Here is a 26,182-nt window from a genome sequence, read left to right as displayed (position 1 = left end):
GGAGATTAGAGGTGCTATTAATGGAGATTTAGACTTTTCCCATGTCCTGGTGCTGCCTTCAGATCCATCTGGGTTTGAGGGTCTGTGGATACATTCTGTGATTCATAACTGCCACTACTATCCCCAGGGTCGTTGGTTTGATTCAGAAGAGAAGAAAGGGGCAGAGACCCAAATGCCTTCTTACAGTCTGAGCTTGGGAGAGGAGGAGGAGGAGGTGGAGGATCTGGCCTTGAAGCTCACCTCTGGAGACTCTGAATCTCATCCAGAGCCTACTGACCAGGTCCTTCAGGAAAAGAAGGTAAAAGTTCAAGAGTTGGGGAAAAGTTAATGGTGTGGAGGGGAGGTTGGGGGTGGAGTACTTGAACCAGGTCCCCTCCCCAGTTGGAAGGGGAAGGTAGGGATACAACCCAGCTCTTATTTCTCACTTCCTAATGCCCTTTTCTTTCTTTTCTTTTTTCCTTTCCTTTCCTTTCCTTTCCTTTCCTTTCCTTTCCTTTCCTTTCCTTTCCTTTCCTTTCCTTTCCTTTCCTTTCCTTTCCTTTCCCTTTCTCCCTCTGTCTCTCTCTCTGTCTCTCTCTCCCTCTCCCTCTCTCTTTCTCTCTCTCTCTCCTTCTTTCCTTTTTGAGATGGAGTCTCGCTGTGTCGCCTAGGCTGGAGTGCAATGGCACGATCTCAGCTCATTGCAACCTCTGCCTCCTGGCTTCAAGTTATTCTCCTGCCTCAGCCTCCAGGGTAGCTGGAATTACAGGCATGCGCCGCCGTGCCTGGCTAATTTTTGGGTCTTCAGTAGAGATGGGGTTTCGCCATGTTGGCCAGGCTGCTCTTGAGCTCCTGACCTCAGGTGATCTGCCCGCCTCGGTCTCCCAGAGTGCTGGGATTACAGACGTGAGCAACCATGCCTGGTCCTAGTCCCCTTTTCTAAGTTCCCAATTGGACTCCACATCTCGGGTCCATTCTCTCTGTCCTTGATTTTGTAAGTTAGTCTGCATGGATGCTTAAGTTGGTCCTTATTACCTCTCTTCTCATTTCTTCCCTCTCTTTCTCAATTCCAAGATGGCTCTATTGAGCTTGCTGTGCTCTACTCTGGTCTCAGAAGTAAACATGAAAGATGCATCTGACCCCACCCGGGCTGCCATTTTTGAAAACTGTCGTGAACTTGCGCCCCTGGAGCCTGAGTTTATCCTCAAGGTATTGTGGTGTGAAGGAGGGGATGGGGGTGTAAAGCTAGCAGACAGGGAGTGTGGTTACGGTGTGTGGAGGGATGGTGACTAGCCTCATGCTGAGGATGGGAGGAGCTTCTCTGAGGGAGAATTTCTGGGTGAGTCTGAGGCCTAGTCCCTGTGGTTCAGTGAAGAGTGGGGGAAGAGTATACTAGGCTTGGTTTGTTAGTAAGTGCCCATTCTCTCAAGGAGCTTATAGTATTGTTAGGGAAGCAAAATACTTTTCCAAATATCATACAAATACAGCTGGAATATTACATAGTGAACATTTCTGAAGCAGAGAAGAGCGGTGTGGGAAATATCTTCTATGATGCTTTGGAAAATGGCAGGTTTAATGAATGATTTGAACCCTGGATAACTTTTTGGTAGATATTGATGCAGGAGGTCTTCCAAAGAAGGAAAAGGCCTGGTTGACTTGCAAGGCAGTCAGTAGACTCAGAAGAAGACATGCTGGAAAGGTGGGTAAGGGATAGAATATGGAGGACTTAGAATGCCAAGTCAGGCAGCCTGGGCTTCGTATTTTGTGGACAATGTGGAGGGCTCAGGAAAGGTTTTATACAGGCACACTCAATCAGCAAGTAAGTTCAGGGCAGAAAGCTACGGGAGGAGTGGCTGAGATTCTAGTCCTCTTACCTTGTGTCCTAGGCATCTTTGTATGCCAGGCAGCAGCTGAACGTCCGGAATGTGGCCAATAAAATCTTGGCCATTGCTGCCTTCTTACCGGCGTGCCGCCCCCACCTGCGACGATATTTCTGTGCCATTGTCCAGCTGCCTTCTGACTGGATCCAGGTGGCTGAGCTTTACCAGGTATGGTGCTCATTTCCCTGAGCTTGGGCCTTCCCTTGGTTCCTTCTCTTATGCTCACTGCATCCTTGGAGAAAATTCTCAGGCAGTTTGGCTTCCCCTCAGCTTTCCTCAGCATTGGTGCCCAGACAGGACAGCTTCTCCCTCTACTAGGCTGGGTTGCCCAACATGGAGAAGATGATTGAGAAGGACTGGATCAAAGTTTGAGGAAAAAAATGGTCTTATTTTGGACCTCATGCTTTTTTTTTTTTTTTTTTTGGAGTTTCACTCTTGTTGCCCAGGCTGGAGTACAATGGTGTGATCTTGGCTCACTGCAACCGCCGTCTCCCAGGTTCAAGTGATTCTCCTGCCTCAGCCTCCCGAGTAGCTGGGATTACAGGTGTGCACTACCACGCCTGGCTAGGTTTTGTGTTGTTAGTAGAGATGGGGTTTCACCATCATGGCCAGGCTGATCTTGAACTCCTGACCTCAGGTGATCCACTGGCCTTGGCCTCCCTAAGTGCTGGGATTACAGGTGTAAAGGCGAGCCACCCCGCCCAGCCTGGACCTCATGTTTCTAATGAAGAAATGAAAATCAGTACCACAGAAATTGTGATTTTGGAGCTAGGGCTGGGAAGTTGCTCGCTTTTCTGTGCTCTCATGTATCTCCATGAAGTGGCCTCGTTTTGTTTTGGAGGGTTGATTTGGGTCTTGCTTCTAATGGTCTCCTCTCTCTTTGACAGAGCCTGGCTGAGGGAGATGAGAATAAGCTGGTGCCCCTGCCTGCCTGTCTCCGTGCTGCTATGACGGACAAATTTGCCCAGTTTGACGAGTACCAGCTGGCTAAGTATAACCCTCGGAAGCACCGGGCCAAGAGACACCCCCGCAGGCCACCCCGCTCTCCAGTCAGTCACTGCCCCAGCCCTTGACCCACGCCCCTTTTCTCCGGGAAGGGCAGGACAAGGGAGTATGCTGATGCTGGGGAGTCCTACACCAGGAGCAAAGAGAGTCAGAGAAATTCAGGGGAGCGGGGTAGAGCTCGGGTGCATACGGTGCAGGGCAGGCTTCTTTTCTAGCTGGCTTCCTTTTTGGTAGAGATGCACCTTCAGGGCTACTGACTGGGTTTCTTCAGGGACAGCCTCCATTTCCCTTTTTGAAACTGCTTCTCCTGTCCCTACAGAGGATGGAGCCTCCATTTTCTCGCAGACCTTTTCCAAGGTACATAGTGTTTCTTAGAGATGAGCAGAAAAAGGTGAGTTCCTTCTTCTGGGGTTGTATATGTGCATGTACAATCTTTTCTGGAATAATATTTAGGAACAAAATTCTATTAGGATTAAAAATACTTTCTGCCTTGGAATTCTTGGCTGTGATTGTGGGTAAGGTTCTGAGAGCACTGGGAAAGGCATGTGGTTTTAACTTTTTTTTTTTTTTTTTTTTGAAACAGAGTCACACACTGTTGCCCAGGCTGAAGTGCTGCAGTGGCGCGGTCTTGGCTCACTGCAACCTCCACCTCCCAGGCTCAAGCGATTCTCCTGCCTCAGCCTCCTAAGTAGCTGGGACTACAGGCATGTGCCACCACGTCCAGCTAATTTTTGTATTTTTAGTAGAGACGGGGTTTCACCATGTTGACCAGGCTGGTCTCGAACTCCTGACCTCGTGATCCACCCGCCTTGACCTCCCAAAGTGCTGGGGTTACAGACGTGAACCACCGCGCCCAGCCAGTATAGTACTTTACTGCCAGGTGACATGTCAGTAAAGTTGGATAAGTGAGTTAAAAACATTATGAAATATTTACCTTTCACAGGAAGTTTTAAAAACAAACCAAACAAAATCTTTTTTACTTTCATACAAATAAGGTATTGTACTTAGCAGTTAAGAGCATAGAATCTGGATTCAGGTCACCTGGGTTTGCATCTTCCGTCCACCCCTTACTGGCTATGAGACTTTGGTCAAATGATTTAACCTCTCTTGCCTCAGTTTTCTCATGTATTAGATGAGAATAAAGCAGAACCTACATTGTTGGATTGTTATAAAGATTAAATAAGTTAGTATATTTAAAGTATTTCTAGCAATTCCTGGCAGTAAATAAGTGTTAGCTATCACTACCATCATCATTATTAAAACAGAGGATTAGGAAAATACATATTAGCGTTACAAGAAAGAACACATTCTCCATTGGTCAACTCGTCTTTTCATCCCATTAACATATCCTAAATTTAGTTCTTTTACCATAGAAGATTCTGAAAGCTACCTACTTTTAGTTTTTATTTATTTATTTGTTTTTGAGGCAGAGTCTCACTCTATAGCCCAGGCTGGAATGCAGTGGTGCTATCTTGGCTTACTGCAATCTCCACCTCCTGGGTTCAAGCAATTCTCTTGCCTCAGCCTCTCAAGTAGTTGGGAGTACAGACGTGCACCACCACGCCCAGCTAATTTTTTTTTTTTTTTAGTAGAGAGGGGGTTTCACCATGTTGGTCAGACTGGTCTCGAACTCCTGACCTCCTACTCCTCCCTCCCGAGTAGTTGGGATTCAAATGATCCACCTGCCTGGGCCTCCCAAAGTGCTAGGGTTACAGGCATGAGCCACCACACCCGGCCTACTTTTAGTTTTTAAACTCCTCGTAACCTGCATTGTGCTTGTTTCTTCATTTATCTATTAGAGTCTCAGTGATTTAAATCGGAGCTGATTTTCTCTTTCCCCTCCTCTACAAACAAAGCTGTCCTATGTTCATTCTATCCCCACCTTGTTTCTCACAAGCCAGTCATCCCATGTTGACCGCTTGTGTGAATGAAATGGTGACCCCAAAGAGCTGCCATCCTGTGCTCACCATGGGAACTCTTGTTGCCAGAGATTTGTATCCTCTATTCCTACTCCTTGGCCAAATCTATTTTGAGGAAAGAAATTACCACATAGGGATAGGATGGTTTTACAATCTGTTTTACTGAAGAAAGTTCCCATGGTCATGGATGAAAGGACCCCTGTGGGACTTGGGGATGTTTCCACAGTTTGAGAAGGCCTATGATACAGTGTCAGAGAAAAAGAATCCTCCAAGGTTCACCCTGAAGAAGCTGGTTCAGCGACTGCACATCCACGAGCCTGTGCAGCACGTTCAAGCCCTGCTGGGTTACAGGTGAGGAGCTCCACCCTGAGCATGCATTCCGTCTAAGTAATTCCGTAACTTTTCAACATCCATGGCCCCTATCCCAGTAGTTCTCAAACCCAGCAACATGACTTTAGGCAGATCTGCCCTGTAGACATGACTAGCTTTCCAATGGCTGGCTTTCATTTTCTGACTCACCTGTAAACATGACTCACCTTTCCTTTTCTGAGTTATTTTTAGGCATATTTGGGCAGACATGCCCTGTAAACGTGGCTCACCTTTCCTTTTCTGAGTTCTTTTCTTGCCGACTCTGAAATGATAGACTTCTTTCTTGCCTGTCCTCAGATACCCCTCCAACCTACAGCTCTTTTCTCGAAGTCGCCTTCCCGGGCCTTGGGATTCTAGCAGAGCTGGGAAGAGGATGAAGCTGTCTAGGCCAGAGACCTGGGAGCGGGAGCTGAGCCTACGGGGGAACAAAGCGTCGGTCTGGGAGGAACTCATTGGTAGAGTGACCTTGACCATCACATTCCCTCCTTCTCTTCCCCATTTATGCCTCCACATTTTAGAGCCTCACTAGAAGATTTCTGTGGAATGATGAAGTTATTGTTTTGCCTGGTAGTTGTATTACTGAAAATGACTTGATTTATAAGGTCTGCCATTGACTACACCAAAGTAAACAGTGGTACCTGCTTTGAGTAATGTTGGCATCATCCATCATTGTACCAGATGTAGTTAGGTGATGCACAAGTTTTTATCAACATACGACAAAAGTACCTTCTCTCTGATTGTGCTTGTATCAATATCTCTGTAACTCATTCCAAAAAAGGTAGGACTGGCACATGGCATGTTGGAATCTGTACAGAAACTCTTATTGTATTTAGGACATGGAAGTTTTAGGTAATTTGCCCACAGTGATACAGGAAAAAAAAAAAATTCAGATAAAGGAGGACCAAGTTATCTTTCTCTGTTTTTTTTTTTTTTTTTTTTTGGTCTACTTTTAACGATAGCAGGTTGTTTCTTTCATTTTTTACTTTATACAATTTTTACTTTTTTAAAAAAAAATTTTAGAGACAAGGTCTTTCTAATGTTGCCCAGGCTGGTCTCAAACTCATGGCCTCAAGCAATTCTCCTACCTTGGCCTCCCAAAGTGTTGGAATTACAGGCATGAGCCACTGCACCCACACACAAACACTCACACACACACACCTGCCCCCAATTGACAGCCTCTTCCCTGATAGTTGAAACCACATGGGGTGGAGTAGAATAAAGGGGCCTGGATCGAAGCTGATATATGTAGATAATTCTTTTTTTTTTCTTTTTGAGATGGAGTTTTGCTCTTTTTGCCCAGGCCGGAATGCAATGGCGCAATCTTGGCTCACTGCAACCTCCACGCCCTGCCTCAGCCTCCTGAGTAGCTGGGATTACAGGTGCACGCCAACACGCCCAGCTAATTTTGTATTTTTAGTAAAGATGGGGTTTCACCATGTTGGCTCAGCTGGTCTTGAACTCCTGACCTCCAGTAATCCACCCGCCTCGGCCTCCCAAAGTGCTGGGATTATAGGCGTGAGCCACTGCGCCCGGCCATATGAAGATAATTCTATATGCACCCATCTCCACTTCCTCCCTCTGGTTGAGAACCATTGTCCCTGAAAATGTAAGGACCTGTAAATTTATTCTTTTAATATCATTTATCCTGGTTGAGGCAGATGCCCATAGTCTAATCCCATGGTGGCTAGAGTCTCTTTTTTTAATCATATACTACAAAAACAATTTTTAGGATACATCAGAATATATATGTACCTTTTTTTTTTTTTTTTTTTAAAGAAACAGGGCCTCGCTTTGTTGCCAAGGCTGGTCTTCAATTGCTGGGATTACAGATGTAAGCCACTGTGCCCAGCCAAAAATAAATATAAATAAATAAAAGGAAATATAAAAAAAAAAAGATGTAAGTATAAAATATAAGATAAAAATGTGATTGGGTATACAGAACCCTTTTTGGAGACCACAGATCTCATTAATAACTCATTAACATTTTTTGGAATGAAATTAGTGAATTTTGCAATCTGAAGGATAAATGTCCAGTTTATTTTCTAATATCACCAGTATGATATTGGACTTACTTTCTCATCAGAAATGATCTAGAAAACCTTTTATACATAGTAACAGTTGAAAAAACTTGAGTCGACAATGGATGCAATAGTTCATTTACAGTACATATACAACCTAATTGTTCTGTACAGTTTGTGAATCAGAATTATGACCGGAGGCCAGGCACCATGGCTCACGCCTGTAATCCCAGCACCTTGGGAGGCTGGGGCGGGCAAATCGCTTGAGCTCAGGAGTTTGAGATCAGCCTGAGCAACATGGTGAAACCCCGTCTCTACCAAAAATACAAAAATTAGCTGAGCATGGTGGTTGATGTCTGTGGTCCCAGCTGCTTGGTAGGTTGAGGCAGGAGGATTGCTTGAGCCTGGGAGGTGGAGGTTGCAGTGAGCCAAGATTGTGCCACTGGGTGACAGAGTGAGACTCCATCTCAAAAATAAGAAAAAGAATTATGACTGGAGAATCCCAAGACTTCCAGAGGGCTAAAAGCTTCCAGCTATAATTCAAATGAGACTTAGATCCCCTTTACAAAAGGAACACTGTTTGCCTGATGGAAGCTGCTGATGGTGTGGGCTGGTGCATAAGCACAGTGTGGGACTGACAGACCTGGCCTCTAAAGTGGTTCGAATGCACCTCTGTCCAGGAAAAGAAAATCACACCTCCTATTTATGTTTACTTTTATCTAAAAGAAAAAAAATTTCCCAATATTTAGCATGCAGATTGAACCCACATAGTCACTCAGTCCATACGATACAGTGTTACATGTTATGTGTAATAATTGAGGTTTTCTGAGCATCCACAATCTGAGGGCATTAATGGCACCCCTTCACTCTTTTTTTTTTTTTTAATTTTGGTTTCTACATAATTTGATCTATAGCAATTTTTCTTTCAATTGTAGATGGATTTGGAATTATATTATTCAGTATTAACCGAACTAACCCTTTAAAATTGATATAACCCTTAAAAATATTATTATTAAGAAACGATGGCCTGGGCATGGTGGCTCACGCCTGTAATTCCAGCACTTTGGGAGGCCGAGGCGGGCAGATCACTGGAGATCAGGAGTTCAAGACCAGCCTGGCCAACATGGTGAAACCCCATCTCTACTAAAAATACAAAATTAGCCAGGCGTGGTGGTGGGCACCTGTAATCCCAGCTACTTGGGAGGCTGAGGCAGGACAATTACTTGAATCCAGGAAGCAGAGGTTGCAGTGAGCTGAGATCGTGCCACTGCACTCCAGCCTGGGTGACAGAGTGAGACTCCGTCCCCCCCCCAAAAAAAAAAGAGAAAAGAAACTATGGCTTGAAGATAATGATAACACAGGGACAAGTGAACACTAAGAAAGTGACAGAGATCAGAGGTGAAATTCTATCTCCAGTGCAAATCTTCTTCACCTATATTTAAGCAAAAAAAGTAATGACTAATCAAATATAAGAAATTGGTTAAAAAACTTAAAAATTATGAAGACTATTTGAAATATAGATTTACATTCATATAAATGGAGAACTTTTTTTTTTTTCCGAGACAGAGTCTTGCTTTGTCACCCAGGCTGCGGTGCAGTGGCATGATCTCAGTTCACTGCAACCTTCGCCTTTTGGTTTCAAGCAATTCTCCTGACGCAGCCTTCCGAGTGGCTGGGATTAAAGGCACCTGACGCCACGCCTGGCTAATTTTTGTGTTTTTGTAGAGATGGGGTTTCATAAATGGTGAACCTTCTTTTAAGTGGATATTGTGCCTTGAAATATTAACTAATGAATGTACTACATTATGTTAATATATACTTCATAAATCAACTTACACTATGAAATTTCTCTTTTGGCCATCTAAAAAGTTTAGAAACCTTTGCTCTAGACTAGAGAATACATTTTGCCAGTTGAACCCAATCTTAGGGCTAGAGCCAACAGATAAAGTGGTAACATAAGTTGTTTATTGAAACAGCCATCCCATAAACAGTGTTGCATAAATTTTGTTCCAAACTTCAGGCCAACCCTGTTTTTAATCTTTCTAAGCCTTTAAAACATTTTGAGTAGAGGAGATTGTATGTGAATTCCTCACTTCCTCTATCTTGGACTTTCTACATGCCTGGTCTCTGAACTTCTTGCTCTGGTCTCTGACCTCTCTCTAATCATCCCTCATTTGCTTTTTTTTTTTTTGAGACAGTCTTGCTATGTTGCCCAGCCCGGACTCCAATTCCAGGGTCCTGGGCTCAAGTGATCCTTCTGTCTCAGCCTTCTTGGCAGCTGAGATTATAGGTGCATGCCACTGTGCCTGGCCTCCTTATTTGTTTTTCTCACTCTGTGCCCCACATTCCACAGAAAATGGGAAGCTTCCCTTCATGGCCATGCTTCGGAACCTGTGCAACCTGCTGCGGGTTGGAATCAGTGCCCGCCACCATGAGCTCATTCTGCAGAGACTCCAGCATGCGGTATGTGTGAGGGGCTGGTAGCCATGGGGCCCAGCAACTAGATGTGCATGAGGACAGGCCACTGCTGCTTTGGAGGCCAGGCTTTTTCACGTGGCAGAGGAAGGTATGGCCACCAAGTTGTTTCCATGTGGGCTGTAAGTAGGTCTGGAAATACAGATAGGTTGAGGGAGATAAGTTTGGGCGTTCAGTACATCCTTTGAGAAGTTACAATAGAGTATAAGAACTTTCATTTTAATTTTCTGAGCTCAGTGACTTACCAGGAAGAGACACTTCTGTGATGTAACTGATTTCAGAAGGAGTCTTTATTTTTTATTTATAGAGATGGGGTTTTGCCATGTTCGCAAGGCTGGTCTCGAACTCGTGAGCCCAGACAGTCCACCGGTCTCAGGCTCCCAAAGTGCTGGGATTACAGGCGTGAGCCACCACACCCCGCCCAGAGGGAGTCTTAAAAGAAACAGGGCTCTTTCTGTTACTTTCTCTTCTTTTGTTACCTCTTCTCACACCCTAAAATGATGACTTTTTTCTTTCTTCTTCTTATCCCTTTTCTATATCTCTTGTCTAAGTTCATTTTGTCCTTCTGTGCCTTCTCGCAAAGCTAGTAGAGTGGACCCCTGAAGCCCCCCATACTCCCGGCTCCTCTGCTCATGACCCCTCCCTCCCTTGCTTTCTAGAAGTCGGTGATCCACAGTCGGCAGTTTCCATTCAGATTTCTTAATGCCCATGATTCCATTGATGCCCTTGAGGCTCAACTCAGAAACCAAGGTATTCTCTCCCTTCTTCCAACTCCTGTTTGCCTCTCATATCTGACAATAAATGAAGCAGCAGCACCAATATTTTCAGCCTCTTGCCCTGCAGTCTCAGGGTGTGTTGGGGTAGGGGGCAGAAGTCAGGCACTTGCCAGCCCCAAGGGTTGGGGCTCAGGCCACATTACTGGTAGGAAAAGATGAGGGAATGGAAGCTGCCTAACTCAGAAATGTACCTGTCATACAGCATTGCCCTTTCCTTCTAATACAACACTGATGAGGCGGATACTGACTAGAAGTGACAAGAACCGTCCCAGGCGGAGGTTTCTTTGCCACCTAAGCTGTCAGCAGCTTCGGACAGTAATGAGGGTACCTGTGATGTATGAGAAGCTTAAGAGGGAGAAGCTGAGAGTACACAAGGCCAGGTATGTATGCACTGTCTGGGAGCCAAGGGTGGGCAATCGGGGCTACCCTGGTACAGGCTGGAAGTCATCTGGGAAGCCCAGCTGTTTTTCTGTAAAGATTTGCTTGTCAGTCATCGCAATGGCTCAGAACTGCCTGGTTTTTTGCACAGCACACCTTGTCTTTAACATTGTCCGAAAGAGAGATCATGAAACGAAATCTACTCCTGGACCTCCACTCTATTATCTGTGATTGTTGTATTGGTTTATGTGGATTCCTTTTAGTTATGCTGATCTATGGTAGTGTATGCTGGTGTCCTCTCTGCTTCTGCTCTGATTCATTATTTTCTTTCTTTTTCTTTTCTGTGACATGTTTGTTTTTCTTTCTGTTTCTATCTCTTTCTGTATTTTTTGACCCATTCATCTTTTTTGTTTTTGTTTTGTGTGTGTGTGTGTGTGTGTGTGTGTATTTTGACATACACACAAAGATAGTTACCATCAGCAGGCTCAGACAGATGTACAATCTGTTTTGTAGGCGTGATGAAGTCTCAGCTGTGTTTTTAAGTGGTTCATCAGTATCTTTCACTTATTTTTATTCAAAACAAACACAGGACTCACTTAATCTTCTAGAGGGGTCAGTAACCGGGAATCTCCTGAAACAGTAGCTGAACAGAGGGCCATTTAAGAGTCAAGCCTGGCCAGGTGCAGTGGCTCACGCCTGTAATCCCAGCACTTTGGGAGGCCGAGGCAGGTGGATCACGAGGCAGGCGGATCATGAGGTCAGGAGTTTGAGACCAGCCTGGCCAACATGGTGAAACCCCCTCTCTACTAAAAATACAAAAATTAGCCAGGCATGGTGGCGGGTGCCCGTAATCCCAGCTACTTGGGAGACTAAGGCAGGAGAATCACTTGAACCTGGGAGGCGGAGGTTGCTGTGAGCCGAGATCGCGCCACTGCACTCCAGCCTGGGCAACAAGAGCGAGACTGTGTCTCAAAAAAAAAAAAAAAAAAAAAAAAAAAGCCCAAGGGGCCAGTCCAAATGGTATTCTTGTACTGACCAATGTGATAGCCACTAGCCACATGTGGCTGTTTAGCAGTTGAATATGCTAGTGAAGTCTGAGTTGAGATATGCTAGGTTTTGAAGGCAGTCTGAAAAAAGAATATGAAATAGTCATAATTTTTGTATTAATTACAGGCTGACATGAAAATATTTTCATATATTGGGTTAAATAAAAAGCAGTATTAAATTAATTTTAGCCAGGTGCAGGTGCTTGCACCTGTAGTCCCACCTACTTGGGAGGCTGAGGTGGCAGGATCTCTTGAGCTCAGGAATTTGAGGCTGCAGTGAGCTATGATCATGCCACTGCACAGACTAGGCAACAGAGGAAAACCCTGTCCCCTTTTTTTTTTTTTTTTGAGATAGGATTTTATTCCCATCACCCAGGCTGGAGTGCAGTGGCACAATCTCAGCTCACTGCAACATCTACCTCTCAGGCTCAAGTGATTCTCCTGCCTCAGCCTCTCAAGTAGCTGGGATTATAGGCACACACCACTGTACCCAGCTATTTTTTTATATTTTTTGTAGAGTTGGGGTTTTACCATGTTGCCCAGGCTGGTTTCAAACCCCTGAGCTCAAGCAATCCAACCACCTTGGCCTCCCAAACCAAAGTGCTGAGATTATAGGCATGAGCCAAGGACCCTGTCTCTCTTTTTTTTTTTTTTTTTAATTGAGGCAGAGTCTCACTTCGTCACCCAGGCTGGTGTGATCTCTGCTCACTGCAACCTCTGCCTCCCCTGTTCAAGTGATTCTCGTGCCTGGGATTACGGGCGCATGCCACCACACCCCACTAATTTTTGTATTTTCAGTCGAGACAGGGTTTCATCATGTTGGCCAGGCTGCTCTCAAACTCCTGACCTCAAGTGATCCATCCCCCTCGGCCTCCCAAAGTACTGGGATTACAGGCATGAGCCACCATGCCTGTCTTGTCTCTTAAAGAAAAGAAAAATTAATTTCACCAGTTTATTTTTACTGTTTAAAATGTGACTATTAGAAAATTATATGTGTATAATTTAAGTTTAATTTGATTTAATTGTAATTTAATTCTATTGTATAGCGCTGGGAAGACTACTGATTTTGCTAGATTAAAAAACTAGTATAAAAAACTTTATGCGCACAAGTAATAAAAATAAAAGACTTACATAAAACTGTTTGTCAGATTCAGTGATTATCTAGATTTTATTAAATTTTCTTTCTTTCTTTTTTTTTTTTCGAGACAGAGTCTTGCTCTGTCGCCCAGGTGACAGAGATCGTAGTGGCGCGACCTCGGCTTACCGCAAGCTCCACCTCCCGGGTTCACGCCATCCTCCTGCCTCAGCCTCCGGAGTAGCTGGGACTGCAGGCGCCCACCACCACGCCCAGCTAATTTTTTTTGTATTTTTTTTTTAGTAGAGATGGGGTTTCACCGTGTTAGCCAGGATGGTCTCGATCTCCGGACCTTGTGATCTGCCCACCTTGGCCTCCCAAAGTACTGGGATTATAGGCGTGAGCCACTGTACCCAGCCTACATTTTCTTTACTGATCTTTTTTCCTTTTTCTGTTCTTTTGAAGATATTTTTAAAACAAATGTCAAATAATAAGACACATTTTATTTCACCTTTCCTTATTTTGTGTGTGTTTCTTTAAAAAGGGACATTTTTAATACAATAAGAATGTCGTTAATATACCTGACAAAACTAAAAATAATTCCTTGGTAAAATCATCTGTTATTTAGTCCATATTCCAATTTTCCAGTTGTTTAAAAATATAATTTCACAGTTTTATTCAAATCAAGATCTAAACAAGGTATACACATTACATTTGGTTGTTAAGTCTCTTATGTCACTTTTAATCTTTTAATCGTTCTTATGCCATTGAGCTACTATGAAAACCAGGTTCAGGGACCCCACAGAATATCCCATATTCTGGATTTCCCTCCTTCTTCATGATGTCATCTAACTTGTTTTTCTATTTCATGTTCACTGGGCATTAGCTCTAAAGGCTTGAACAGATTTAGATTTTTTTTTTTTTTCAAGTAGCTCATAGGTGATCCTATATATGTACTATTTAAGTGGGACTACTACTCAGTAATGCTGATATTGATCAGCGCTTTTAGGTAGTAATAGCCTCATCTCTCAACAGTAGTTAATGGCTCATCTTTTGGTGATCTTTGCGTGAACCAGTTGTTTCATTGGTGGTTGCAGAATGAGGGTTTTATCATTCCTCAATATTTTTTAACTGGAATTTAAAAAAACAGCCTCCCAGGGTAACTAAACAACTATATTTATTTAGTTACCCTGAAATAGATTGTATGGGAAAGGTGGGATGAATATTCAATTTATTCTCCTTTAATTGTCAGTTTTCAGAGTAAGGAGTTAGCATTTGTTTTTTAAAATACTATTTAAAACTATGTAGCCGTTAAATCTTGCTTCATGAAGTAAGAATGGATTCATGTGGTAAGTGTAGCTAGTGGATCCACAGATGACTTCCCCTCTCCTACCGTGAGTGTGGATTAGAAGAATCCCATAGAATGGGGGCTTAGGGAAGCTCTGTCTCAGTCCTCTACACCAGAAATGGAGTGGGCTGTGGAAGGGGGTGTGGTGCTTGAGGGAGGGAGAAGACTCAATACTTAGTGGCAAGTTCTCATCTCCCCGTCTGCCTCTAAGGGGCAGATAAGTCCCTGAGCCCCTGTGTCTGTGTCTTTCTTGCCTGTAGACAGTGGAAATATGATGGTGAGATGCTGAACAGGTACCGACAGGCCCTGGAGACGGCTGTGAACCTCTCTGTGAAGCACAGCCTGCCCCTGCTGCCAGGCCGCACCATCTTGGTCTATCTGACAGATGCTAATGCAGACAGGCTCTGTCCAAAGAGCAACCCACAAGGGGTAAGAAAGTAAAAAGCATCCTCCAAGGGGTTGGGTTGGCAGGATGCTGGGGATCCTGAGTGGTATCCTGTTTCCAGAGCTGGTTTTCCCAGGCAAGCACTCCGACTGAAATAAATGATAAGAATTTGCTTCCAAGTATCAGTCCTCAGTTCCTAGGGACAATTCCTAGGATGTTGTTTCAACCAGGTTTATGGATTATAATACTAACATTTCCCCTTTGGCTGGTACTTGGTACTCTCTAAATTTCCATCCACCAAAATATGTCTCACTTTCATCTCACTACATCCCAGGGTTGAACTTGGGCAGGGATCCTGGCTCCTCTCTTCCTCCCTCCACAGTCAGCTCTTCTGAGGGCTGCTGAAGCTGCCCCCTCCTAACTTGGGATTTTACGCCTTTTCTTATTCCCTCAAACTAGTGGAAGGGTTCGGCCTCCAGGGCTGGCTGGGCAAGGGTGAATTCCAAAGCAGAGGAGCTTTATTTCCCCTGACACTTGTCCAATCAGCCTCCACTGAACTATGCGCTGCTGTTGATTGGGATGATGATCACGAGGGCCGAGCAGGTGGATGTCATGCTGTGTGGAGGTGACACTCTGAAGACTGCAGTGCTTAAGGCAGAAGAAGGCATCCTGAAGACTGCCATCAGGCTCCAGGCTCAAGTCCAGGTCAGATACTCAACACCCACCATCCAAAAATACATGAAGAACACAGGCCTGGGAATAGCCCAGATATTTGGTAAAGGCACAGATATACACAGTTCTGAAGATTTCCCAAGCAGACTGCAAGACTGCAGTGTTTGTTGCTTACTGTGCAACCACATAACATGAAGTCTCTTTCCTTCAGGAGTTTGATGAAAATGGTGAATGGTCCCTGAATACTTTTGGGAAATACCTGCTGTCTCTGGCTGGCCAAAGGGTTCCTGTGAGTATTAATCCCTGAGAAACCCTCTCCCTCCCCGACATTTTCCTCTACAACTGATATATTTCATTTCTTGACCTTTAAAGCTGACTTCTCCAACCACAGAAAATAGTCAGATCAGCTCTCTACTGCCTACAACCCCCTACTCAGTGGTGTGCTGGTAAATATTCAACAACCAGCTGCCTAGAAAAATAAGCCTCGGTTAATAGCATCTGCTAAATTTCCATGGTGTAAACAGTCCTACCGTGGCTGATTTCAAGCTACCAACATGATGCTACTGAACACAGAGTTGGGAAAAGATGCTCAGGAGCACGCTGCTGTGTGGTATTCTCACAATCCTGATACAGTAGATGTAAATAAGCACGAGTAGATAGTAGTAAAATGTAGTAAAACTATTAGGAAGTTATGCGTTTTGAGTATTTATTACATTTGTTTTATTTTCTGATTTTTATTTTTTGAGACAGGATCTCACTCCGTTGCCCAGGCTAGAGTGAAGTGGCTCGATTGTAGCTCACTGCAACTAAAACTTCTGGGCTCAAGTGATTCTCCTGCCTCAGCCTCCCAAGTAGCTGGGACTACTGGTGTGTGTCAACATGCCCAGCCACATTTGTTTTAAATATAACTTATTTGATTTTTTAAATGTATACCATTTGATGTTTAATAATGTCCATCTTTAACAACTGCCCACAAAATTCCTGAAAACTTAACAATCAGCTCTCTTGAGCCTGAATGAGCCAGCTACAGTATACCAGTGCCCCACTCCAACCTCCACTTTGATGTCCCCGATGTCCCCTGTAAGTTAAAATGTAGTGGCTTCCCTCATTCTATGTGCTCTCAGGAGAGGTACTCCTCTCAGAGTTCTCCTAATCCTCCTGTCCTCAGAAAGCTCGTATCTTAATGTCCTGGGTTCTCTAGCATCCCTTCTCTAGCATCTTCTTCCCTTTCATCTTACAGGCGGACAGGGTCATCCTCTTTGGCCAAAGCATGGATGAAGGAATGATAAATGTGGCCAAACAGCTTTACTGGCAGCATGTGAATTCCAAGTGCCTCTTTGTTGGTGTCCTCCTGAGAAGGGTACAATACCTGTAAGGGTCCTTATACTTCCTGCCCAGTGTCAGAAATTAGTGGTCTACATTTCCTCTCTACGCCTGCCAAAGCATAGGACACTCCCACTTGACATGGATCTCCCCAACTCTGCCTTCTTACCTCTGTTGCACTTCGGGTGGACATTTTAGCCTAACTCTGTACCCCTCCGTGAGAGTCTACCCTAGCCCTAGCCTACCACATAACCCTATTAAAGGTGTAGAAGTGGGATTTTCATCTTGGGATGTTAGGGGGCAGTGACTGTGTTCCAGGTATTGTTTGTGATGGTTAGTGACTGCTTCTTCCTTTGCCAGGTCACCAGATTTGAATCCCAATGATGTGACACTCTCAGGCTGCACTGATGGGATACTGAAGTGAGTATAGAATGGATACTGAAGGGTTGGAGACTTTGGTAGGAAGTTTTTAGGAGATTATCTCTACTCCAGTCACTTTTTTTTTTTTTTTGAGAGTTTCACTCTGTCGCTCAGGCTGGAGTACAGTGGTACAATCTCGGCTCACTGCAACCTCCATCTCCTGGGTTCAAGCGATCCTCCTGCCTCAGCCTCCCAAGTAACTGGAACTACAGGCATGTGCCACCATGCCCGGCTAATTTTTGTATTTTTAGTAGAGACGGGGTTTCACCGTGTTGGCCAGGCTTGTCCTAAATTCCTGGCCTCGTGATCCACCCACCTCCACCTCCCAAAGTGCTGGGATTACAGGTGTGAGCCACCGTTCCCGGCTCCAGTCACTTCTTTTTTAAAGTAAGATAGTTCACTCCTCTTTTACAGCCATCCAGGCATAGCAGCAACACAGCGTCAAAGGGACCTGGGCACTTTCTCTCTTATTGCTGCATGATCCTCAAATACTCAGCTTCTACCGCATGATTCAATATGTCAGCTTCAGCTCCAGCCATCTTGGTATTCAGCCAAATTTGTATTATATCATATCCAGTAGGAAAGAAAAAAATGGACATAGGAGATTTCACTATCAAGAGATGGCCATGTCATTGTGGCTTCTGTTCAATTCTTGATCCACAGAAAATTACATTTATTTAAGCTAAATTATAGAAATCTTTTCACATTTTTTTCTCTCTCTCCATCCTTGCCTTCTTATGTACTTGTTTTCTCCCCTGCCTTTTCCTTTGGATACCATCCATTTCCCTCAACTCCTATTAGGAAGCCTCAGACACATTCCTCCTTCTCCAGGGAGCCTTGATGACTGGCGCAGAGCTGCTCAAGCCCAGACTGGGATGGCTTTAAGTTTTACACCTTACCCTAGCCCATTGCCCCTGGCCCAACAGCAAGTTTATGATTACCATGCACAGCAGGAGAGGCTAGAGTTGGGCTTCTTTTTTCCTTCATTCCTATGGTTCTGCATCCTCATTTATTTTAAGTCTGCGTAAACTGCTTATGGTTATCTTCTTAAGGAGCTTCACTTAACTGGTGACCAAACCTAGACGTTTCTTTTTCCCCCTGCCCTTTTTGGGAGACCTCACTGATTTTGACTCTTGTTATTTATGTCAGGTTCATCGCAGAGCATGGGGCCTCCCATCTTTTGGAACATGTGGGCCAAATGGACAAAATATTCAAGATTCCACCACCCCCAGGAAAGACAGGGGTCCAGTCTCTCCGGCCACTGGAAGAGGACACTCCAAGCCCCTTGGCTCCTATTTCCCAGCAAGGGTCAGTCTGTGTTTCTATGCCTTTGTGAATTGGGAGAGGCTGCAGTCAAACCCGGAGAAACTCTGGGGCTGAAATTCTAGCTGGTGAGGCGCCGCTTGTTCTCTTCATGAAGGTACGCTTCCTCTTTCTCAGGCAGGGGTTTCTCTACCACAGGGAGTTGTCAGGTTGTGAGCAAGCCCTTCCTTTCTCTACTGAGGAAAGGAAGTCAGAATACAAAGCTGATGGCAGACATCATGGCCGTATGGTCAGGGTGTAGGCAGAGGGCTTAGGAGCACAGGTTCTGGCTTTTTCATTGTGGCTTTGCCAAATAGTAGTTTGAATCTGGCCTAGTTGCTTAATTTCTTAAAGCTATAGTTTCTTGCCGGGCGCGGTGGCTTATGCCTGTAATCCCAGCACTTTGGGAGGTCGAGGTGGGCGGATCACCTGAGGTGGGGAGTTCAAGACCAGTCTGACCAACATGGAGAAACCCCGTCTCTACTAAAAGTACAAAATTAGCTGGTGTGGTGGCATATGCCTGTAATGCCAGCTACTGGGGAGGCTGAGGCAGGAGAATCCCTTGAACCCTGGAGGCAGAGGTTGCGGTGAGCCGAGATTGCGCCAGAGTACTCCAACCTGGGCAACAAGAGCAAAACTCTTAAACAAACAAACAAAAAAACCAAAACCTAGTTTCTTGATTGCTAAAATGGAGATAATGATAGTGCTTACCTCACAGTGTTGTCATGAACAAACAGTAAATACATAATAATGATTACAAGAAAAAGGAGAGATGTACAAGAAATAGCAAGTGGGCTTTAAATTCCAGGGCCCTGCAGTTGAGACCACTAGCACGTGCTTCTCTGAAGGTCTGCTGGGCGCCTGTCTGCTGTCTGTCGTACCTGGCTCATGCTCAGTGCTAAAGGGTGATCACAGCAGTGTCTGTGGATTAGGTGATGGGGCTCATCCCTAGACTGAGCCCAACCCTCTGCTTATCCCCAGATGGCGCAGCATCCGGCTTTTTATTTCATCCACTTTCCGAGACATGCATGGGGAGCGGGACCTGCTGCTGAGGTCTGTGCTGCCAGCACTGCAGGCCCGAGCGGCCCCTCACCGTATCAGCCTTCACGGAATCGACCTCCGCTGGGGCGTCACTGAGGAGGAGACCCGTAGGAACAGGTGTGGGGGCTGCAGAGAAGAGGGGCTGGGTTGGGGATGAGGGGCTTGAGTGGTGGACCTGAGGTGGGCAGGGTTGGGGCTGCAAGAATGGATGAGGGTGAAGGCGGGAGTCGCTCCTTGGATACTAACAAGAGCAGCCTACCTTCTCTTTTCTCAGTTGTGAGCCAGGGCCCTGTCTCCCTATTTGTGCCTATGTTCCCTGATACCATGCCCCCAGTGACTCCCACATGTCCCTATAACCATGCCTACAGACAATTGGAAGTGTGCCTTGGGGAGGTGGAGAACGCACAGCTGTTTGTGGGGATTCTGGGCTCCCGTTATGGATACATTCCCCCCAGCTACAACCTTCCTGACCATCCACACTTCCACTGGGTAAGGCAGACAGGTTTGGAGGAGGGCTGGGGAGGAAGCAAAGGTTGGGGCAGAGGCCGTGAGAAGCCACATTCTGTCAGAAACCCTGGGACTATGAACAGGCAGGTCCTTGAGACTTGAAGAGAAATATAGGCTGAAGATACTGCAAGTGACCATGCTCTAGATGAGAAAAGTCCTTTGAGAAGTGCCTCTGGGGTTGGCCAAGAGCAAAAGTAAGAGGGTAGGTCTGTTTAGGTGTTGCCATCAGATAGATCTGGGTACTGATCTCCCTTCTGTCATCTACAAGTTGTGTGGCTTTGTGGAATGCAGCTTACTCTCACCTAGCCTCAATTTCCCTATATTAAAGAGAAGCAATGACGTTTACATTGGAGGGTGACTATGAGAATTAAAAGTCTGTAACAGGGCCTGGTGCAGTGGCTCATGCCTGTAATCCCAGCACTTTGGGAGACCAAGGCAGGTGGATCACCTGAGGTCAGGAGTTCGAGACCAGCCTGGCCAACATGGCAAAACCCCGTCTCTACTAAAAATACAAAAATTAGCTGGGCTTGGTGGTGGGTGCCTGTAATCCCAGCTACTCGGGAGGCTGAGGCAGGAGAATTGCTTGAACCCAGGAGGCGGAGATTGCAGTGAGCCGAGATTACGCCATTGCACTCCAACCTGGGCGACAAGAACAAAACTCAGTCTCAAAAAACCAAAAAAACAAAAACAAAAGTCTGTAACAGAATACTCAATACATGACAGGCATTCAATGAATGTTAGCTAATAGTGCCTTGTTCCAGAAAATAAAATTAAAATAAATAAAAAACATTAGCTATTAGCTATATTTTATTGCTTGCGCCTGGAGGGAGGGAGAGAGGAACATCACAGATACAGGAGGCCTGGGGCCTTGGCAGGTCTGGAGGGAGGGTCACTGTGGCCTAGGACTAAAGCCATGGTCTCTGCCCTCCCCACAGGCCCAGCAGTACCCTTCAGGGCGCTCTGTGACAGAGATGGAGGTGATGCAGTTCCTGAACCGGAGCCAACGTCTGCAGCCCTCTGCCCAAGCTCTCATCTACTTCCGGGATTCCAGCTTCCTCAGGTACTCTCTGTTGCCTGCAGGTTGGGGCTCCTTCCCCAGAAGGTCAGACAGGCTAGTCTTCTGTCCTCAGTATTCAGAGTATAGAAGGGGAGTGCTATGAGGCAGAAACAGGACTCAGCATGCCTTTGCAGCCCCACGTCAGCCTTGGTGCTGGAGTCAGGAGATCTCTACTTGAGGAGCTTCAGGAAATTCCAGCTATGTCTGGTGGTTGGTGGAGGGAGGCTGGCTGGGGTCTGAGTCTGTTCCAACTTTTGGGGTCTTTGGTGGTCAGCTCTGTGCCAGATGCCTGGAAATCTGACTTTGTTTCTGAGTCTGAAGAGGCCGCATGTCGGATCTCAGAACTGAAGAGCTGTTTAAGCAGACAGAAAGGGATTACCTGCCGCAGGTGAGCTGAGGGAGGTAGGGCGCACCTGTACAGAGATGCGGTGAGAGGAGCCAGGCCTGCTCTGACCTGGTTGTGCTTGATTTGCCCACAGGTACCCCTGTGAGTGGGGGGGTGTGGCAGCTGGCAGGCCCCATGTTGGCGGGCTGGAGGAGTTCGGTCAGTTGGTTCTGCAGGATGTGTGGAATACGATCCAGAAGCTCTACCTGCAGGTCAGCAGAAGCACTGGTGACCCGAGGCGTGCAGAGGGACATGGGGTGGTCTGGGTCGTCCTGGGTGGGAAGTAACTTGGTGGGGCCTCTGTGAGTTTTAGCCTGGGGGTCCTGAGGAGCAAGGCACCATGGATAGTCACTGACCCATTTACCCTCAGCCTGGGGCCCTGCTGGAGCAGCCAGTGTCCATCCCAGACGATGACTTGGTCCAGGCCACCTTCCAGCAGCTGCAGAAGCCACCGAGTACTGCCCGGCCACGCCTTCTTCAGGACACAGTGCAGCAGCTGATGCTGCACCATGGGAGGCTGAGCCTGGTGACAGGGCAGTCAGGACAGGGCAAGACAGCCTTCCTGGTACAGAGTCTCAGGGGCCTGGGCAGGAGGGAGGGAAGGCTATGTGGGCTAAGGAGGTAAGGCACAGGGAGCTCAAGCATGTAAAATGTGACCATGTTTTCTGTTCCTGTCACATGCAGGCATCTCTTGTGTCAGCCCTGCAGGCTCCTGATGGGGCCAAGGTGGCACCATTAGTCTTCTTCCACTTTTCCGGGGCTCGTCCTGACCAGGGTCTTGCCCTCACTCTGCTCAGACGCCTCTGTACCTATCTGCGTGGCCAACTAAAAGAGCCAGGTGCCCTCCCCAACACCTACCGGTGGGTATCCCCCAATGAGCCCAGCCTTGTTGATGTCCACGGTGCCACCCCTGCTTTTCTCTCTCTCCCACTGACCCTGACTTCATCTCCATGTACAGAAGCCTGGTGTGGGAGCTGCAGCAGAGACTGCTGCCCAAGTCTGCTGAGTCCCTGCATCCTGGCCAGACGCTGGTCCTGATCATCGATGGGGCTGATAGGTTGGTGGACCAGAATGGGCAGCTGATTTCAGACTGGATCCCAAAGAAGCTTCCCCGGGTGAGTGTGAGAAGGAGGTGGGTGTAGGGAGGCAGGCTGGGGAGAAGGAGGGGTACAGCAGGGAGGAGAGGGGCCTCTCCAATGTGGTTCTCCTTTTCTTTCTACCTTCCTTTCCCTTTGCCCAAATATCACAGTGTGTACACCTGGTGCTGAGTGTGTCTAGGGATGCAGGCCTAGGGGAGACCCTTGAGCAGAGCCAGGGTGCCCACGTGGTGGCCTTGGGGCCTCTGGAGGCCTCTGCTCGGGCCCGGCTGGTGAGAGAGGAGCTGGCCCTGTATGGGAAGCGGCTGGAGGAGTCACCGTTTAACAACCAGGTTGGGTTCTAGGCCAGGGCTGGTGGGTGTGTGGGGTGAATCTGGGAACTATGAGGACCTGAGGTGCTGAGGCTGCTAGCTGCCTCGAACAGACCTGCTCCTTTGTTTTCTCAGAAATTCTGTCCATGGGAAGTTGTTAATAAGAAAATTGTGGTTCCTGATAATGTCCCCCAGCCCTCTTCCCCTGGTGAATGGCCTTCCCGGGGCCTCTTGGGGTGAGGGGATGAGTGAAGTGGTTTTTGGTGGGGTAGGCTGAACCACAGGGATTTTCTGGCAGGGCTGACTGGGCAGAGCAGTGTAGGAGGGGGATGGCTGGTGCTTGGGCAGAGGGCCGGCTGCGGGCAGCCCTCCTGGACCCCACCCTGAGTCCTGAGTCTTGTCAGATGCGACTGCTGCTGGTGAAGCGAGAATCAGGCCGGCCGCTCTACCTGCGCTTGGTCACCGATCATCTGAGGCTCTTCACGCTGTATGAGCAGGTCGGTTCTCCTCACCTTCCAAGTCCCAGTCACCACTTCCCATTCTCTCTTCAGCTGCTTTGTCTCATCCCTATCCCATGTCCTTTGCTGTCTTGTGATCACCTACTCCCCATCCTCACCTCACACCTCGCCTCACCTCTCTCCCACCGTTGTTCTTTACTTTTTCATTCCTCCCCGCTGTCCTCCTGCTGCCTCTTCCCTATCCCACAACCCAAGCTGCTTCTCCTCCCGCCACACTGAACGAGGCTGTCCTCCCGCCATCCTAGGTGTCTGAGAGACTCCGGACTCTGCCTGCCACTGTCCCCCTGCTGCTGCAGCACATCCTGAGCACACTGGAACAGGAACACGGGCCTGATGTCCTTCCCCGGGCGTTGACCGCCCTAGAGGTCACACGGAGTGGTCAGTGCTTGGGGTGGGTGGGTTGGGACGCTGAGGGCCAGGGTTCAGATTACATTGGTTCCACTGGGTTCTCAGCAGGCAGTGCAAGGAGAGACTGGGTGGGATGGGGCGGGGGCGGGGACATTGTACGGTTAAGTGAGGGCCTCAGAGAGCTTGAGTTTTCAGGTTTGACTGTGGACCAGCTGCATGGAGTGCTGAGTGTGTGGCGGACACTACCCAAGGGGACTAAGAGCTGGGAAGAAGCAGTGGCTGCTGGTAACAGTGGAGACCCCTACCCCATGGGCCCGTTTGCCTACCTCGTCCAGAGTCTGCGCAGGTACAGGTGCCCCCGCTGAGCTCCTGCTGACCTCTCTATGCCTTCCCTTCTTTGAGCCAGGGCTCTGTGTATAGCTTCAACATCTGGCTCCCAGACCATGAATGGGCTACTGCTCCAGCTGCTCCAGTTTCCACTATTTGAGGGGGGCATAGGAGCCCACTGCTGTGCCAGGGTGCTCACTGACAGGCCTCTTCCTTCTCCTCTCTCTCTTCCTCACATGAGGACAGTTTGCTAGGGGAGGGCCCTCTGGAGCGCCCTGGTGCCCGGCTATGCCTCCCTGATGGGCCCCTGAGAACAGCAGCCAATCGTCGCTATGGGAAGAGGCCAGGGCAAGAGGACACGGCACACATCCTCATTGCAGGTGATTGCAGCCCAAGTCAGCCTGGGCACTGAGTGTGGAGCTTGGGCTTGGAGGCCAGGACCACCCACTGTGCTCCCATCTGCTGGCCAGCTCACCTACTGCCCTTGGGAATGATGCAAGGCTGAGCCTTTCTCAATATCTGTTCATGCAGCTCAGCTCTGGAAGACATGTGACGCTGATGCCTCAGGCACCTTCCGAAGTTGCCCTCCTGAGGCTCTGGTAGACCTGCCTTACCACCTGGTTAGTTCCTAGACCCCATAGACACCTTTCCCAAAGGGAGTGCTTTGGCTGTTCTGAGACCCCTCTCCCCCTTACCATCTCCACCATCACTGCTGCCATCACCCCTCCCAAACTCCCTTGACCTCTTTCCTTTCAGTTTTCCTGCCCTTCTTCAAGTCCTTTGTCCCAGCTCAGATCCTATCTCTGTATTCAGGTTCTGAGACTAAACGCTCCCTTCTCACCAGCCCCTTCACATCCCTAATGAATCCAATCTGACCTTCTCAGCTCCAGAGCGGGAACCGTGGACTTCTTTCGAAGTTTCTTACCAACATCCATGTGGTGGCTGCACACTTGGAACTGGGTCTGGTCTCTCGGCTCTTGGAGACCCATGCCCTCTATGGTGAGATGATTCACTGGCTGGATTCTTTTCTGAGATATGGGACTCCTGGGTGTGCTTATGGGGGCCCTGCTCAGGGTTGGGGCGGGGGTGTGGGTGTCAGGGAAAAAAGATTCAAATTTCCATTTCAAGTTGAAAATGCCAAGAGGGTGAGCATGTGACTCTCAGGAGACCTTTCACCTCGGTCTCTTGGACCAGAGATTCTTCAACTTTATTGAGTTAGCATCAAACTATCTAGGAAACTTGTTCAAATTGCAGATCCTTGGGTCTCCATATTCTGGTTCCCTAGGTTTGGAGTGGGGCCCGAAGCTTTGTACTTTTAACAGATATTCCTGATACAGGGCCAGAAGGCCACACTTTGAGACTCAGTATTGTAGACACACCATATGGTTTTATTTGGTGCTGGGGTTAATGGGGTCTAGCTGGCTCCCCGGTGACATTCTGCCACTCTTTTATAGCTTCTTCAGTCCCCAAAGAGGAACAAAAGCTCCCCGAGGCTGATGTTACGGTGTTTCGCACCTTCCTGAGGCAGCAGGCTTCAATCCTCAGCCAGTACCCCCAGCTCCTGCCCCAGCAAGCAGCCAACCAGCCCCTGGACTCACCTCTTTGCCAGCAAGCCCCGCTGCTCTCCCAGAGATGGCACCTCCAACACACACTACGATGGCTTAATAAACCCCAGACCATGAAAAATCAGCAAAGGTAAGACCTTGACCCAGACCCTAGTAAGCCCACCAGAGATCTAGCTGCAGCTCTTTCTGAAACTGAAGAATAAGGATGACCAGAAACACTGGGAGAGGGGGATCCAGGCACAGAAGCACAGAAATCAACTCCTGTTTGCATTCCCTCTTTTATTTCCTCCCTTTCTTCCTACTCTTTCTCTAGCTCCAGCCTGTCTCTGGCAGTTTCCTCATCCCCTACTGCCGTGGCTTTCTCCACCAATGGGCAAAGAGCAGCTGTTGGCACTGCCAATGGGACAGTTTACCTGTTGGACCTGAGAACTTGGCAGGTATGACAATCAAGGACGGGCAGAATTTACCCTCTGAAAATTTGTGCAGACTGCCCTGAAGCCCTAGATGAGCCACACACCTGTTATCACTCTGATTGATTCAGCAACTTTACTGCCTGCACATCAGCTCAAAGGGCTTCATCAAGAAATCAATCACACAGCAAATATTTGCTGCACACCTTCCATTTAAGGCACTGTACTAAGCGTGGCAAGAAACAC

At 47.3% G+C, this 26,182-nt stretch overlaps 1 protein-coding gene across 6 annotated transcripts in view; it reads left to right on the top strand.

The window, feature by feature from the left end:
- Positions 1 to 26,182, top strand: part of TEP1 (telomerase associated protein 1) — a 60,861-nt gene that overhangs the window by 23,353 nt on the left and 11,326 nt on the right. For 5 of the 6 annotated variants that reach the window (XM_045396087.3, XM_005560675.5, XM_065548564.2 and 2 more), the window contains exons 3-35: positions 128 to 298; positions 1,054 to 1,188; positions 1,866 to 2,027; positions 2,747 to 2,908; positions 3,184 to 3,255; positions 5,010 to 5,134; positions 5,450 to 5,607; positions 9,524 to 9,633; positions 10,305 to 10,395; positions 10,624 to 10,801; positions 14,529 to 14,697; positions 15,200 to 15,358; positions 15,537 to 15,614; positions 16,566 to 16,696; positions 17,009 to 17,068; positions 18,218 to 18,376; positions 19,352 to 19,528; positions 19,780 to 19,900; positions 20,854 to 20,978; positions 21,250 to 21,363; positions 21,455 to 21,572; positions 21,731 to 21,925; positions 22,045 to 22,220; positions 22,319 to 22,475; positions 22,610 to 22,789; positions 23,173 to 23,265; positions 23,532 to 23,664; positions 23,830 to 23,980; positions 24,208 to 24,341; positions 24,493 to 24,581; positions 24,846 to 24,960; positions 25,416 to 25,656; positions 25,840 to 25,963. In XM_045396087.3, coding sequence (XP_045252022.2) covers positions 128 to 298; positions 1,054 to 1,188; positions 1,866 to 2,027; positions 2,747 to 2,908; positions 3,184 to 3,255; positions 5,010 to 5,134; positions 5,450 to 5,607; positions 9,524 to 9,633; positions 10,305 to 10,395; positions 10,624 to 10,801; positions 14,529 to 14,697; positions 15,200 to 15,358; positions 15,537 to 15,614; positions 16,566 to 16,696; positions 17,009 to 17,068; positions 18,218 to 18,376; positions 19,352 to 19,528; positions 19,780 to 19,900; positions 20,854 to 20,978; positions 21,250 to 21,363; positions 21,455 to 21,572; positions 21,731 to 21,925; positions 22,045 to 22,220; positions 22,319 to 22,475; positions 22,610 to 22,789; positions 23,173 to 23,265; positions 23,532 to 23,664; positions 23,830 to 23,980; positions 24,208 to 24,341; positions 24,493 to 24,581; positions 24,846 to 24,960; positions 25,416 to 25,656; positions 25,840 to 25,963 — 4,563 coding nt within the window. Of the gene's footprint in view, positions 1 to 127; positions 299 to 1,053; positions 1,189 to 1,865; positions 2,028 to 2,746; positions 2,909 to 3,183; positions 3,256 to 5,009; positions 5,135 to 5,449; positions 5,608 to 9,523; positions 9,634 to 10,304; positions 10,396 to 10,623; positions 10,802 to 14,528; positions 14,698 to 15,199; positions 15,359 to 15,536; positions 15,615 to 16,565; positions 16,697 to 17,008; positions 17,069 to 18,217; positions 18,377 to 19,351; positions 19,529 to 19,779; positions 19,901 to 20,853; positions 20,979 to 21,249; positions 21,364 to 21,454; positions 21,573 to 21,730; positions 21,926 to 22,044; positions 22,221 to 22,318; positions 22,476 to 22,609; positions 22,790 to 23,172; positions 23,266 to 23,531; positions 23,665 to 23,829; positions 23,981 to 24,207; positions 24,342 to 24,492; positions 24,582 to 24,845; positions 24,961 to 25,415; positions 25,657 to 25,839; positions 25,964 to 26,182 lie in introns of those variants that run through there. The other variant, XM_073996869.1, reaches the window with a different exon arrangement.

This window comes from Macaca fascicularis, chromosome 7, assembly GCF_037993035.2.
Source record: "Macaca fascicularis isolate 582-1 chromosome 7, T2T-MFA8v1.1".
Lineage (NCBI taxonomy): Eukaryota > Metazoa > Chordata > Mammalia > Primates > Cercopithecidae > Macaca > Macaca fascicularis.
This window is presented reverse-complemented; position numbering and strand designations above follow the sequence as displayed.